We start from the raw sequence: 16771 nt of genomic DNA, 5'->3' as shown, positions 1-16771 counted from the left end.
AGTTGGTAGAATTAGTACAGATTTTCTTTGTTGTTTTTCTTTATTGAAATTGCAGGAGCTTAAAAGAAAGATATGTCTGCATTTTCTTTTGAAAAAACCCACAAGTCAACTAGGTAGGTTGAGACACACATGTTCAAAAGTCGAAATTAAATCAAAACAAGGAAGAGGTAGCTGAAGGAAGAACTGTTCTATTTTGGGGTGGGTTACTTCCTGAGGAGTACCTGTCCCCAGGTTGCTTGTGTGAATGCCATCTTTGTTTTAAGTTGCTCAGCTCTCACACATAAACTTATATCTATGACAGTTTTACTGCTCAGAATTTTCTACAGGGCTGATATTAGTCTCTTCCAGAGTTAGCCACATTCCCCATGAGAGGGCTCATGTCATGTCCATCCATCCATCTTCAATGAGCCGATTAAAAAAGCCAGATTTAGAATGGAAAGTAGAAAAAGGAGGATTATTCAATGTAGCCATATAGGGAAGAGGAACAGGGAGATCCATGGAACATACCTGTAGAATATTCCTTTACATTCTGTGAATATCTGTCACTGTGGTTGATTCAGTAAAGAAGCTGACTGGCCAATAACTGAAGCATGATTAATAAAAACTCAGAGAGAGAAATTGGGTACAACCTGAAGACCAGAAAAGCAAAGCAGCCAGCCACTGGCTCTTACCTTGACCTCAGTCCAAAATGGCCATCCTACCTCCAGGAATCTCAGAATGAGACTGAGAGCTGTCTCCTCCCGTTTTATAATCCTCTCTAGGGCTGGGATTAAAGCATGCACCCGGTTTCTATGGCAACTAGTGTGGCTACTGGGATTAAAGGTGTGTGTGTGTGTGTGTGTGTGTGTGTGTGTGTGTGTGTGCGTGTGACCACTGCCTGGTCTGTAAGGCTGACCAGGGTGGCCGTTTTACTCTCTGACCTTCAGGCAAGCTTTATTTATTAAAATACAAATGAAATATCACTACAAGTAGCTGGACAGGTAGAAGTTAGGCGGGACCAGCAAACAAAAAGAGAGTAGAGGAGGAATCTTGAGTGTCGAGAGGAAGGAGATGCAGAGGAAGCAGATGAATTTGCCCTACTGATAAAAGGTACTGAGCCACGTGGCAGAGCGTAGAAAAGAAATATAGGTTAGTTTTAAAATATAAAATTTATTGTTAGGTGGTGGTGGCGCATGCTTTTAATCTGAGCACTCAGAAGGCAGAGGTAGGCGGGTCTGTGAGCTTGAGGCCAGCCTGGTTTACAAAGGTCTCTCACACTTCCCACTAGTGTGCTCTCTGTTCCCTTTGGTGTGGGTGGGACCCACTGACTTCCTCCTAACAAGTGGCTGTGGAAATGATAAAGTGACCGTCTGCTGACAGACGCCCTCCAGTTGTTGCCTTAAGCTTGTTTGGAGAACTAAGCCATCTGGCAGGAGAGGCCCAAGCGGCCAAGCGTCACCAGCCATCCAGAAAGCAAAGCCTAGATTCCATTTCTCCAAACCTGGCTGCCAACAAAGGCAAGAGCTTGGAAGCCCTGTGGTGACTTTGCAGCTGAGCTTCCAGTGAGCTTCAGAAGTGAGCCACCCTGAAGCAGGCCTGGGTTCCTGACCCCCCAGAAAATGGAGGATAATAAAAAATGTTTTCAAGCCACCAAATATAAATAAACAGTTGACAGAACATGCTACATGTCTTTCTGTTCCAATATTTTCCCATTGTTTCTTTCTCTCATTTTTCCCACCATGGCCTTTTATTCTTGTTCTGTTGTTATGTAAGAATGTCAGAGAGGAAGTGGCCCTGTAGTTGGCTGGACCAGTCATCTTTCATAAGAAGCCATCTCCCATCCCTCTGTGAGGGACTGAATGCTTGTGTGCCCTCCCCCCTACTCCCGTGTTAAAGTTCTAATGCCCCATGGGATGCTACGTGGGAGGTTGTGACTGTGGATTGGGTTTAGATGAGGTCATATGGTGGGGCCCCATGACTAGAATGGTTCATTGAAAAAAAAAAATTAGAAACAGTAGAACTTTGTCTCTGGCATTAGAAAAGACAACAAGAATGTGGTCATCATCAACCATGCAGAGAGCCCTAGCTAGCACCTGTACTGGACATGTGCCAACCCCTGGAGCTGAGAAATAATACCAGTTTTTAGCCCGCCCAATCTACGATATCCAGTTATGGCAGATTAATACATCACAGACCAGTTCTTCTAAATTCTTCATGCCCCAGGCGCTGCAGCAGAGAGGGGGAACTTGTTACAGAACGTTCTTGCACTTGGATCACTTTATCAATGCAGCGTAATCATGAGGCTTTATTTTCTTCTCCGAGTTTCAGCTAGCAGCGGAAATGAAAATACCCCAGTTTGCCATCTGCTGCATTTCCTCAACAATGAGCCACACCAGTAAGAAGCAATAGCCTTTAAATAATCAGCCTTCTTCATTTAACAGAGAGAAAAAGAGATTCGGGCCTAGACTGATTTCCACTGAATCACAGTGAAGCTTGCCTCTCGTGAAAAGCCTTCCCCTGTGCCAAATCTAAGCAACTGAATTTCTCCTGTTATCTGTCTAATCAAGTGTGTGTATGTGTGTGTGTGTGTGTGTGTGTGTGTGTGTGTGTGTGTAACAGGGACTATCAGAATTGTGTGAGTATCCTTAAATATGGGAAAATAAAGCCCCTGGGATTTCCATCCTAGCCCCCTGAAACATAAACATGGCTTGAAAAAACTGCTTATCTTCACTTCCTCTGGGAGTATTTCACTTTTTGCACATCTACAAATTGGATCTGTAGTCATTTGCTTGGCTAATTATCTTTGTTTTCCAAAACAACTGTACAACTTATCTTCATAAGTAGGCCAGTTACAGCCCAGGATGGGCCCCTCGGCTAAGGTCCAAATGGCCAGAGTGACTATGCAGCCTGAATAATTACAGAAGTTCAGATCTGCTGTTTATAACCTCCCTTCCCCCCAAGAAGCCTGTCCATGTGGTCCTTAGAAAACTGTATTTACATTAACTTCCCTCCCATGCCCAGGCAGAAAACTCGAATTGAACTTAATGATCCACCATCCAAAGAAGCAGAAGGGTTCTGCAAGTGGAGAGAGGAGGGTAAGGGAAGAAATGGAAATGGCCCCAAATCATCATATAAATGTATGAAACCATAAAACAATAAAAAGACTAAAGTTAATAGGAATCTAGGATCATTCCTATGTATCTCGACGAGGCGCGAAACTCCCTCTGTTTGGAAGGGCAGGGTGGCAGCTGCATCTTCTTAAGACTTGGATGAAGAGAATGCATTATTTCCCATGTCTTACTGAAGAAATAAACTTCCTACCCAGAGAGAAGTCCAGGGACTTTCATTGGATCACCTCTGCATCCAGGCGGAGCCAGGAACTCACCATTCTGCAGTATTTATGCATCACACTGGACTTTACTAATGGACTAACAGATTAAACCCACCACACCTTTACTGAAACAGTAGGAAACACCATGCCCCAAATCAAAGCAGCACGCTTGAAAGGAAGACTCACTAGGACGCAACCAAAAACTCCTCAGTTCACTTAGGTTAGGAAAAAAAGAAAAAAGAAGAAAAAGACTTCCTTAGAAGTTAAGAGTTGTTTCTAGGACCATTCAATTAAGGCTCACGGAGTAAAAGTATGTGCTATGCAAGCCTGATAACCTGAGTTCAGTTCCCAGAAAGAGTCCATAAAAAGCCAGATGTAGTGGCATACATCTGCAGATGGGAGGCAGAGACAGAAGAATCAGCCAGAAGCTTAGGGCTAGCTAACCTGAGTATGCAGCACAATGCAAAGTCAACAAGACAGACCCTGACTCCACGAGGTAGGAGGTGAGGACAGAGGCAGAAAGCTGTGCTTTAACCTCCACAAATGCACCGTGATACCTGTGCACACACAGGCATGCACGCACACATGCATACACATGCACATATACACACCATTTTTTACCCCTTATACCCTTATCCCTTACCCTTATATCTTATTCCTTATGCCTTATGACTTTATGCTCATCTTCCCCCAGGAATGAAGAAACATGCAGGAAAACCCTGCCTGAGTAAGTTAATTCTACCCCTCAAATCCCGTTCCCAAGCCGGTTCCTGCTGGTTGTAGAAGTCTGTTCTGAACCCTGAAGGAGCGCTGAGGCTGGACCTCAGGAGCTCCTGACACTTGGCTGCCTGGGGAGTTAAAAAAATAGCTTGGATTATATGAGAGCCTATCTAAAAAATATAAAAATAAAAACAGTTTAAAAAAACTCACTTTAGGCCAGGTGGTGGTGGTGCACGCCTTTAATCCCAGCACTCGGGAGGCAGAGGCAGGCGGATCTCTGTGAGTTCAAGACCAGCCTGGTCTACAGGACTGGCTCCAGGACAGGCTCCAAAGCCGCAGAGAAACCCTGTCTCGAAAAACCAAAAAAAAAAAAAAAAAAAACAAAAAAAAAACAAAAAAAAACAAGAAAAGAAAAAAACTCACTTTATTTGATCTCGTTCACAAAACTGTTAGAAAAAATATCTAGCTCCGTAATTCTCTCCTACATGAATCTTCAACATCTTATTTACCATCTGTGGTGTTTAGCGCTGTCATCCTGATGGATTCTAGAGTCTCCTGGGATGCAAGTCTCCAGAGACACCTGTGAGGGATAGTTTAGCCTCTGAGAATGTCTGTGAGAAATTAGCTCCTAGGTTAACTGATATGAGGAGACCCATCTTAACTATGGGTGGAGCCATTCTCAGTGTGGGTACCCAGGAGTGTCTGAAACAGAAAAAATAACCTGAATACAAATATCCATCACTCTCTGCTTTCTGTGTGGGATACAATGTTACCAGCCACCTCAGGCTCCTGCCACTACAGTTTTCCCTCCAAAATGGTCTGTCCCCTCAAATTGTGAGCCAAAACAAATCCTTTCCCCCTTTAAATTGCTTTTGTCAGCCCAGCCATGGGGGAAATAGCCAGGATATCATATCCACCAGAGATGTGTTAATGTCCCTTTTTTTAAGTACTGCCTTGATGTGGGATGCTCTTTTGTTTGCTGTGAATAAGTCTTATTACCATTGGTTAATAAAGAAGTTGATTTGGCCAATAACTGGGCAGAATAGAGCCAGGTAGGAAATCCAAGCAGAGAGATGGGGAAAGAAAGGAGGAGTCAGAGAGGTGCCAGTAGCTTCTGGGGAAGCAAGATGTGAAGTAAAAGCCATGAGTTTAGTGATAAAATATAGAATAATAGAAATGGCTTAATTTAAGTAGTAAGAGCTAGTTAATAATAAGCCTGAGCTAATGGGCCAAACAGTTTGTAATTAATATTAAGCCACAGAGTAGTTATTCAGGAACTGGCGGGCAGGAGAGAAACCTCAAATTACACTGCCTCAATAACAAAACATGATACCCTTAGTGTAGCCTGGCAATCCTTTTGGAATATGATGGGACTGTGCTTCTCTTCCTTCAGTGAAAGAATGCTACAAGATGAGTGTTCTAGAACAACACCTTCATGGTGGCTTGTAGGTGAGCTGAAATTCCCAGAGCCTCCCTACAGAGCCACCAGCTGAGAACTGGCTCAGCCTACCCTCTCCCCCATTGAGAGAGGCTGCCTTTGTAGAACTGTAGAGTTGGTTTTCTACCGATCTCAGACCAAAGGTCAATCCATGTTTATCTACCCATGTCAGCCTACTGTAGTGAAGGATACAAACAGGAAGCCTCCATAGAAAGGGATTGTTTCTAGCTTGATGCCATCTAGGGACAATTATGTCTAGAACAGAAGGAATATTTTATACGTCTGGTAAAACATATATGTGTGTGTTCCATATGTCAGCTCTTTAGGACAAGGCTTTCACTGAGGCCTGGTTAATACTTCACTGGCGATTTTGGAGTATTTAAGAATACACAAGTGTCTACAGCACACTCACCACCTCATTAGGCAAAACAATTATGTTGAAGCATCATGAAAAGAAACATGAATGGGAAACCCTTCTACCATTCCAAGGTCACCCTTGTAATAAACATCAACTGCAGCAGCCAAGCCTGACCAGTCAGAAACAGGAATACGTGAGTGGGCTGACATGGTTAGGAAATCCATAGAGTTGAGCTAAAGCATTTCTCTCTGAGTATCCCCTAATTGTGAGTTAGCCTGGGTGTTCTTTGTTATATTCTAAGGTACATTGTCTTTATCCTGAGTCACTGATTTCCTATCTGGGGAAACCACATTGACACCAAGCCAATGAAATGTCATTATACTAGCAATTGATGACATTTCTACAGCATTGACTATTGCTGCTCTTGTTGCTTCTAATCACTATTCTTCTAAAGGAAATCATTCCTTACAATTGCACTCTGGGCATCTGTCCTCAGCTGTCTTTCTCCTGCTTCTCATGTGTCCTCTCACAGATGCAAAGCCTGGCCTCAAATACTGCTGGAACCATTAGAGTTCCTCCCCCGTCTTCTTTAGCTTAGTAAAGACTTCATCCTCTCCTATTAAGTTTCTGCCTGGAGGGCTGCTTATAATGAACCCAGCAAGGTGTCAAATGAGCCTGTTCCAGACAAATTAAAAATGCTGAATTGCCACAGTTCCCTCTTAAATTTTTCAGGAAGCAATCATATTTCTCTGTAACTTTCTTGCAGAGGAAGGAAGCCCTGGGGTGTCTTGGCAACTCAGTGACCACCCCTAAAACAAAGTTACCTCGTTTCTGGTCAACGGAATCGTGGGAAATATAATGAAATTTCCATTAGACTTCTCTCCGTTCTTCCACAGTGATGAGGATTAGCTGGAATGTGGCTCATGGTCAGGACTACAGCCCTCAGTCCCTTGTACTAAATGCAGCCATGTGGCACATTCAATGAAATATTCAATGGAATATGAGCTCAAGGGACACGTAACACCCCGAGGCCTGGCCCACATTACCTTGCAAAACTAATATCCACATTTGACTTTGGAAACTGCTGGTGGTTGACAGAGCAATAGATCAACACAGGCTCCCAAGTGTCCCCTGAAGGTGAGGAGTAGGGCTAGTCAGCCTCTGGGAAGCGCAGTTACTCATTATTATCCACTAACAGCCTTTAAACCCAGTCTTCCAATATCTCACTTAGAAGCCGGGCATGATGGTACACACCTGGAAACCCCAGAGCTTGAAGCGGGTGGGTCTCTTGAGTTCGGGGTAAGGGGAGATCAGGCGGAGGAGCCCACAAAGACTCCCTCCCTCTCAGCGGGTTAGAAAACCGGCACTGTCACTAGGGAAATTCATCTACCATCTTACAGATTTTACAGCCTCCCCAGGCCCCATGAAGACACCCATGGTCAGAGAAACAGCCAAGGTTTGCCGTATCGCAGGCTGTTCATTCTCCCTGACGGGTTCTGTGAAGTTGTTATTTACTGCTCATACCCAAGGGGTTCAGAATACATGAGCTCATCTTTGGGAGCCCAAAAGGTGATCTTTTGTTTTGGCCACTTTAAAAAGTAGGCTATAACAGGATCTCTAGCTGGGTTGGTAGACATTCAGAGGGAGAGGAAGAAAGAAAGGGCAGTGTACTACTGAGCTCAGACGTCTACTCCATCCAGTCATTGTACCCCAGGAGCCCCAGGGAGGACCCTTGCCAGCATCCAAGATGGCTTCTCCCCGAAGCTTTGAGCCCCTGCTTGCTTCTTCACATGAGGTCACTTCATTGACTTACATCACTTCCTGGTTTTCCTGCATGAGCTATAAAAATATCAACTTTAATCCTATTTCTTGCTTCTCTTTTACTACTTATTTCCTGCCCTTTCATCTATTCAAGCAAACTCTCTTTAATGGCCTTGCTTACCTGTTCATTTATCTATCAATTCTTACCAATACTAAATATCTCAAGCCAGAAACTTCTGGGAAAAAAGTCTAAATTGTAATACTTTCCAGTCCCGCTGGGGAACTTCCTTCAACCAGTGGCCTTTTAGAGACTGGACCAGGCTGGGCGTGGTCCTTAGTTACCAAAAAGGTGCACATTTGTGTGCCCACCCTCTCTCTCTCCACTCTCTCCCCTGGATGCTGGATTTGGATCCTGTTCCCTGTTAGTTCATAGAACTGTGATCTGTGAGTACCCCATAAACAAAGAACCCCTTGTTATACTCAATTCTGAGCTAGTGTGGGATTACTTCATTCGGGATCTTCTATGCAGTCCTTTTGAGTAAAACTTTGTTAGATCAAATAATACCAGTCAGAGCCTGGAGTAATGGCACATGCCTTCAGTCATAGTACTCAGGAGGTTGAGGCAGGGGTTTCTCTATGAGTTTAAGGCCAATCTGGTCTGTATAGCGAGATTCAGCTCATTCAAAGCTACATAGTAAGACCCTGTTTCAAATAATAATAAAATTAAAATGCCGGTTCGGAGTTTATTAAATTTGAAACTTTAAAGTTTTCAGGCCTGGCTAATTCAATCAACCCTCTGTTACTCAAATGGGGCCAATAGAGATAGCAATAAAATAGGAAGTTGGAAAATATGAAGGTAGGAGGAAGAAAGCACAAAGAATCCAGGCCTAGAGACAAGCCTCAGGGGTCAAAGCCCTTGTCTACATATTCTGAATTCAAATCCCCAGAAACTCAGGAAAACCACATGTGTCTGCAATCCTGGTATACCTGTGGTGAGACGGGAGACAGAGACAAGAGTGAGGCTGGCGTGTGCAAGCAACAGAGACATCCTGCCTAAAACAAGGTAAAAGGTGAGGACAACACCCAAGACTGTCCTCTGACTTCCACAAGCATATCCAAATGTGTCACACGTCATACATCATACCCATATACCATACACACAGAGATCACATCATTATGCACACATCACACACAAACACACACACACGTCATACACCACATGCATACACCACACACACATACACACAGACATCATATATTGGATCACAGGCGGTCAAGGAGGGAATGTATTTGATGTCAGACATACTTGTGCCTCCTTTAGTGACCTCCTTCAGTCCGGGTCACGAATTTCTCTACCAAGGAAATCATGGGCCTATGAGTGGTAGAATGCAGATGAAGGCCAACTGAGATGAATCCTTCCACTGTATGAGGAACTCAAGATGTGTCCCAGAGGTGTGAGGAGCTGAGCACCATTGTACTATAGCACCAAACTCTGGGCCTCAGGAGGAAACTAGATAAAGACCCTTGGGCTGGGGTTTAGTCAATCCTGAAAACACTTGCTTCCTCATCAAAAGAACAGGAGCTATTACCCCATCCCTTCCAACAGCACTTTGCTGGAATATGTCACCAGGCTCACAGTTTGTGAACAGTATACCAAAGAATGTCCTGTTATTAGTTGGTCTTTATGTAAATTTAACAAGGGACTGGAGAGATGGCTCAGGGGTTAATGACCTGGATTTGATTCTTAGCATCCACATGGTAGCTCACAACTGCCTGTAACTTCAGTTCTGGGGGGTCTGATACCATCTTTTGGTCTTTGTAGGTAGCAGGCATGCACATGGTACACAGACTTATTGGCAGGCATAACAGCAGTGTGTATAAAATAAAATTTAAAGTTATAAAAGGAACAATGATACCAAGTTAAAAAGGATTTAAAGTAGATCCCTAGAATATCCTGTCTTGTTAATTGCTTATTGGCCTTTATGTTAGCCTATAATATCCATAGTGATTATAGAGTTCTAATATTAGACATTCTTGAAAAGGCAACATTTCATAGATAAAGATACTAGAATGAAATATTGATGGATTTACTCTATCCTCTTCGGACATAAAAACCCAATTGAGAAAACAAAAACTTTTCTGGATGGGTGTGCGCTAGCTTTCTGTTCAAGGACAAACCTTCTGACACAATCGGCTCTAAAGGAGGAAAATTCATTTTGATTCATGAAGTAAGAGACTTTAATCTGAGACCATTTGGTCCTGTTCTATTGACTGCACAGCACAGCATGAAGGAAGCATGCGGCAGAGGATGCCTGTTCACAACATGGACACAAAAAAGAGCAAGAGGAGGAACCAGAGTCACAACTGCCCTGTCACAGGCACCCCCCCCCCCAGTCATCTAGCATCTTCCGCTAGGCCCTAGCGGTCCCATCATGGGCTCTGGGAGACATTCAAGTTCGAACTGTAACAAGAGGAATACTGTAACAGTCACCCACGAGGAAGCAGCACTCTACTGACGACCTCAGACAGAATTCTTCCACCATGACGTTTTCTGAAATTGATAGTGCTCCATTCAATGTCATGTTATACTCCCAGGGGAGAAGACAACAAAATGGCATGCGAAGAGATGAAAAGGGGCTTTAAGAGCAATAAGACAAATCCCCTTGGTTCCGAACACGGGGGACAGATTCATACAGACTGAATGGCTTGGGCAAACTTGCAGAGACGAGAGGTGGCAGGGCCAGGCCTGCTAGCACCCTGATGCCCCCGTTGCCTAATACCAATGAAATGAGATGACCTATGCACATGCTAGTATCAGGGTCAGCAAACAGTTAACCTCTCAGGCTTTCTAGTTTTGTGCCTCATCAACAGATACTTATCTGCCAAGACACAACACGATTTCCTATTCTGGTTTGCTACAGAATACACTTAATTATAGTCAATAGCAAGTGATCATTTTAAAGCTCTGATTCCTACAGTGTCCAAGACAGACCAGTTTAGAACTACTTTGAGGCCAAAGCATCAGTCACTGGTGGAAGAGAGAGACAGAGAGAGAGAGGGAGAGAGAGAGAAGGAGACAGAGGGAGGGAGGGAGGGAGGGAGGGAGGGAGGGAGGGAGGGAGAGAGGGAGGGAGGGAGAGAGAGAGAGAGAGAGAGAGAGAGAGAGAGGAAGGGAGGGAGGGAGGGAGGGAGGGAGAGAGAGAGAGAGAGAGAGAGAGAGAGAGAGAGAGAGAGAGGAAGGGAGGGAGGGAGGGAGGGAGGGAGGGAGGAGAGAGAGAGAGAGAGAGAGAGAGAGAGAGGAAGGGAGGGAGGGAGGGAGGGAGGGAGGGAGAGAGAGAGAGAGAGAGAGAGAGAGGAAGGGAGGGAGGGAGGGAGGGAGGGAGGGAGGGAGGGAGAGAGAGAGAGAGAGAGAGAGAGAGAGAGAGAGAGAGAGCTCTGAAACCAGAATTGCAGAGCACATCATCACTCCAGAGGCAGACTAGAGATGAAATAAAAGGAAGTGGTAAACAAGAACAATTTGTTCACTAAACCCCCACAGACGAAACCAGCACTTCAAAGTTAACATCTTGTACAGTTTGAAACATCTGGAGGATGCTTTGTTTCCAGAAGTTAAAAAAAAAAAAAGCAAACTTGACCCTTGAGTTTCTTAGCAAACTATACTTGCCTTTAAAAAAAAAATGTTAAACAGCTTGTGTTGGGGATCTAGATGACATTTTGAGAACACAAAATCCTATTTGGATTTTTTTTTTAAATCTAAGCAGCAGAAAACCCAGTTTAAGAAAAGCACACCTAGGCGAGAGCTTTCTGTTTGGATACAACTCTCCAGGCACTGGGATTGCTCAGAGCAGTGTCCATGTACGCCAGCAGGAGCCTCCAGTCACCCTGACAACCACAGCCAGAGCACCGGAGGCAGACAGGCTGTCACCAGACATGGTGATCACGGATTCCAGGCCAGGCCAAAGATAACGCAATATTGTTCATTTGTTTTAGCCTCACACAATGTGTGTTCTTTAATAAACAACTCTACTACATTAAACATATCCGGGTCAACAAACTGGAAGGTTTTTTTTTTCTCCTGTCCATAAAACACCAGCAGATAGTTACCCACCTACCATGTGAAGGATGAGAAGCATATATTTCTCAAAGCTATTAAATGCATACTCAATTTCAGAAAAGACCAATTATAGTTGGGAATGCTTATTAAACATGTGGCTTATGACAAGTCCTTGCAAGCTAGGATTTTTCGAAGAAAACCTTTTTTTTTTCTTTTTTAAAGCTGTTTTCATGGGCGTTGGATGACAGGAATGCTTTTTGGGAGAAAACAGCAATGATATTTGTCTTTAGCCCCAGGGCATTAAATACGGAAAGCAGCGAGATCTTAGAATAAAAAAAAAACTTTCTATAATTGGGGAGCTCTGATTTGCAGAAAATGGTTTAGCAGTTGTAGTTGAAACTCTTAAGGGGCCTGGAGACTGCAAAGCTGCACACAGAGGTAAACCCATAGGCTTGGCTTTATTATGGGATAGGATATTTTGTCACCTGGGCAAAATGTTGGAAGCATTTCCTCTCCTGAAGTTCTGCAAACTGGCTTTCTGGCCTGGGCAGCTGACTTAAGACTGCAAATTATATCATTCAAACTTAAGGCTTCTTATGATGCTGAATGAGCTGCGACCAAACACTAACCACATTTCCCCATTATTAGATGTATCCAGCCGCTCTGTAGCTGTTTTCATTAGGGGCAGGTATACCGTGGTATCTCTGTATCTAGCCTCAGATGGGCAGTGCAGAGGAAAGGGCTTAGAGCTGATGATGTTGATCATTTGAGAAAGGGCTGCCAGTCTTGGAAGTCATAAAAATGTTACTCCAGGTGGTTTTTAAATGGGCGTGGCTTAGCAGTAGGTAGGTGTGGCCCTTAGGAGTTTTGTTCCATTCTCAGCGCTCCGCAATTGTCAAATGCGCTTGATAATCATTAGCAGGGTTTAATTGTCACGTGTGTTTCTGCGATGTGAGGCGAAGAAAGCAGTAGACCTTTGAGTGCTAGGAATGTCTGATTCTGAAATGTAGCCTTTAAAGTACGGTTTTCAGAAGCCTCTCCCCTCAACCCACGTCATGGGGATTACCACGTTAGATCTTAAGGAGTTTGCCATTTTCTTAGGTATTAGTATCAATCAAAAACTCACTTGCTTTCACACATTTAAGGAAAGAGTTTTTTATTTGTTTGTTTGTTTGTTTTTTTGGTTTTTCGAGACAGGGTTTCTCTGTGGCTTTGGAGCCTGTCCTGGAACTAGCTCTGTAGACCAGGCTGGCCTCGAACTCCCAGAGATCCGCCTGCCTCTGCCTCCCGAGTGCTGGGATTAAAGGCGTGCGCCACCTTCGCCCGGCAGGAAAGAGTTTTTTAAAAATGCTTTGAAATATTTCCCTTATCAACCCAAATTCCAAAGCATTAAGATAATGCTTTGGGACAGAATCCAAGGATGGAGGGGGGAGGGGGACAAAAGAAACAGGAAGTGAAAGTGACAGAGCTGGCGCTCTTTCTTTCTCATCGCCCAGCTGAACGATAATAAATATTTACATATATAGCTCTCCCTTTAGCAAGCTGATGCTAACCCAGTAATTGAGGGGTGGGTCGACTCAGCCCCCGCCCCCAGCCCCAGGCAGCCTGAGGTTCTTTCTCCCGACACACAGACACGCACACTCCCGCCAGCACTTTCCCGCTCTTCCTTTTTGGTGCACACCCACACTTCTTCCCTTCTCCTCGAGGTTCCACACAGGCTGTGACCCAAGCTGTGGCCGCCTAACTGTTACCCACAGTCGACCCTTCTGATTCTTCACTGCCTCCTGTTTACACGCAATGAAGGATATAAAAGGGAGGGGCTTGGAGTTTGGAGGATGGACAGGACCCGGTCCTGGGCCAGTCCACCCTGGAGAAGGCAATCCTGGTTAAAGCCTACCCCGATGACAGCCCCTTTGGGGAAATCCCACCCCGGACAAAGACACCTTGGACACAGTCACCCAGCGGACAGCCCACCCTGAGGACAGCACACCGCCCCCTCCCGGCTCCTCCTCCACCGACTACAAACTGCAAGACACCGCGGTTGGGGTCGACCAGCTGCACTCCCGGGAGATGCGCCCCGAGCTGGCCAATCTGGGCCGTCTCCCCGCCACCCAAGGACCAGTCGTCCGAGGCCACCACCTGTCGGGGCACCCGGACGTGCAGAGCAGCACGCAGGGAACTGCCTGGTTTTCACTCCCGCCAAAGTTGCCCGACGCAAACTTTCCACCCACGGCTCGCGTGCCCGCGTCACTCCTTACCTGGGGTGCGGGTGGTAGTGGCCTCGGACACGCACAATTGCGGGCTCGGATCGTCGTCAGCAGCCGCGACCGTCCCTGATAGAGCCGGTTCAGGAGCATCCTCCTGCCCGGCCGGAGCTCCTGGCATCAGCGACTCATCCTCCAGCCGCCAGAGCCTAGCCGGGTGTGGGCTCAGCCCGCCCCGCCGCCGACAGGGGCGGTGACAGGAGGGTGTGTCCCCGCTTTCACTGGGCTTGGTGCACACCCGGGCTCCAGGCGCGGTATTTTTCCTCCGACAAAAAAATAAACAATTTTTTTTAGAAAGAGCAAGTGATGGAGTTCCCAGTCGTAAGCTTCTGGTGCCTCTCTTCTTCCCGCACGTATTTCTTGAGAAAAGAACAAGAGCCGGGCTCACACCACGCAGCTGTTGACAGCAGCCAGTGCCGGAAGTGGCGAGGCAGGCCTGGGACCCCAGATTTGGAAACAGAGGCCTGAAGATCAGGAGTTCAAGGCCATCCTCCACTAAATAGCTGGAGGCTAGTCTGTGCAACGTGAAACCCTGTCAAATGAACCGAAACTCCCACAACCAGTTTCTGGCACCGCGTGCTGGGAGAGTAGTTCTCTCGGTTGGTAACTTCCCCGCACCCGCTCCCAGGTTCCCTTGCCTTTACACAGGGAGACCTGGGACTCTGGAAAAGGAATTCCGGGATCTGGCAGGGGAAAGGTACCTGGAAATTCCTCTCCTTTACCCAGCTGGAGAGAGGGAGAGACAGGGATTTGCCAAAGCTCCACCTTCCGGTAGGCTGCACGCTGCACGACTTGAGTTGAGTCTGCCAGCCGCCTGAGCCCAGGGCTCTCGGTGCACCAGAGGTTTGTAGATCATTACGGTTTGAGCCAAATCCAAACTCTGGGAAATGTTCTTTCACAACAGAACTGGCTTCTCTTTGGGGGACAGATGAAAGGACCCTTCTCTCCCAGGGGCAGGAGTTAAGTGCTGTTAAAAATGGCTATTAGTGTTAATGATCAGTTCTGTAGGTTCCTATTGCAAGCACTCCCGACTCTCACTTTCCTGTAAATAGCAAACACGTAGGGGCGGGGAGGCAATCTGGCTTCCTAGTTGTCAACTGTTGGACTTTCCCTTGATTCTATGGCTGCCTCAAGCTAAAAAGGACTGTCAATCAAACCGCCAGCTACTCTGGCACTTTGAGCACGTCACAGATGGCTTGAGGAAGCTACACCATGATCACAGCTGTTTGCTACAGCTCCTGAACTTGAAGCCCCAACACAGGGTTTTTTTTTTTTTTTTTTTTGCTAGTACAAGTCCTGTAACTATTTTATCCAGACCAGATGGGAAAGCGCTTCACCTGGTCGCTCAGAAGTTACAGTGCTGTGATTGGTGGAAACACAAAGGATCCATATTAAAGTTTTCCTGTGGTTAGTCAAATACCCCTTCTCTAGCTATATGAGCAGGGGGTTCTGGGAGACACCATCGTGTATTGCCTGTTCTGGTGTTGCAACATTAGGCCCAATAAAAGGCTTCTCTAGGCCAGTGGTATACCAGCAATCAGGAAGCAGAAGCAAGAGAATTTTGTAAATTCAAGGCCAGCTGGGTCCACGTAGCAAGTTCCAAGCCAGCCAGGGATACATAGTGAGGCACTGTCCCAAAATTTAAAAAAGAAAAAAAAAAAGTCTTCTATACAATTGTCTTAGTTAGGGTTTCTATTGCTGCAAGGAAACACCTTGGCTAAAAGACAAATGGGGGGGGGGTGGCATTTGGTCTCCATTTGCAAACACTGTAGTCCACCATTGAAGGAAGTCAGGACAGGAACTCAAACACCACGGGATCATGGAGATGGGAGCTGATGCAGAGGCCATAGAGAGATGCTGCTTACTGGCTTATTCTTCATGACTTTCTCAGTCTGCTTTTTTATAGAACCCAGGACCACTAGACCAGGGATGGCACCACCCACACAGGGTTGAGCCTTCCCCATCAATCACTAATTTTAAAAATGCCGTAGAGGCTTGCCTGCAGCCTGATCTTACGAAGGCATTTTCTTAATGGGGGGGGGGGGGGGACCTGCAGAAGTGGAGGGCAACTCCGGTCGGTCGCACTGACAAGCAACAGAACCGGAACTGCAGAAACTGGTGACCTAGACAGGCAGTGCGGGAGAGCTGGATGTTAGGCCAAGCGCTGCAAAAGCAGAGTCTCAGTGGCAGATACAGCGGCACAAGCCAAAGGCATGGTGATGCTCCCGAGAGAGCCAAACATCCCAGGCTGTGACTGGAATCGTGCTGCAGGGGCCTGATGAGATGGGCAAGAGGGTAAGAGCCCTGGCTACTCCTGAAGAGGATCCAGTTCCATTCTCAAACTCTGGGTACCTCCAGTTCCATGGGGTCTGATGCCCTCTACCATCATCTGGGAGTGCCCGGCATGTACTTGGTGCTCATGCATAAATGCAGGCAAAATATTTTGCACAGAAAATAATAAATCTAGAAAAAAATTTAAAACGTGCTTCAAAATGTCATCAATCAAAGGGGCTGCAGGAAAAAAGCACAAAGAGGGTACCAACTAGAAAATCTGATGCTTTGGCTTTGGGACCTTTTGTTCACAAAATAAAGAAAAACAAGGTGTTTATGAATATCCCAAAGGCTATACTTGGCAGCTCATGCCTAAATCCCAGCACTTGGGAGGCAGAGACAAGGAAGGGGTCGCCATAAGTTTGAAACCTGCTTTAAATGCATAATGACTTTCAGGCAAGCCTGGGCTACATAGTGAGACCCTGTCTCAAAAAAATAAACAAAAATAAAAACAACAAACAAACAAAAACACCAGCAATAAAATCCATGGGGTGTTATTTAAGACCCCTGTTATATATGAAGCCAGAGTTTGAAT

General features: G+C 45.8%; 1 protein-coding gene across 2 annotated transcripts in view; it reads right to left on the bottom strand.

Moving 5' to 3' along the window:
• Positions 1-14639, bottom strand: part of Mcub (mitochondrial calcium uniporter dominant negative subunit beta) — a 39873-nt gene extending 25234 nt beyond the window's left edge. The window contains exon 1 of one of the 2 annotated variants that reach the window (XM_075981338.1): positions 13900-14639. In XM_075981338.1, coding sequence (XP_075837453.1) covers positions 13900-13998 — 99 coding nt within the window. In that variant the 5' untranslated portion in view covers positions 13999-14639. The remainder of the gene's footprint in view (positions 1-13899) is intronic. The other variant, XM_075981339.1, reaches the window with a different exon arrangement.
• Between the last annotated feature and the right edge of the window lie 2132 nt (positions 14640-16771).

This window comes from Microtus pennsylvanicus, chromosome 7, assembly GCF_037038515.1.
Source record: "Microtus pennsylvanicus isolate mMicPen1 chromosome 7, mMicPen1.hap1, whole genome shotgun sequence".
Taxonomy (NCBI): domain Eukaryota; kingdom Metazoa; phylum Chordata; class Mammalia; order Rodentia; family Cricetidae; genus Microtus; species Microtus pennsylvanicus.
Note: the sequence above shows the minus strand (reverse complement) of the source record. Positions and strands in the feature narration are given on the sequence as shown.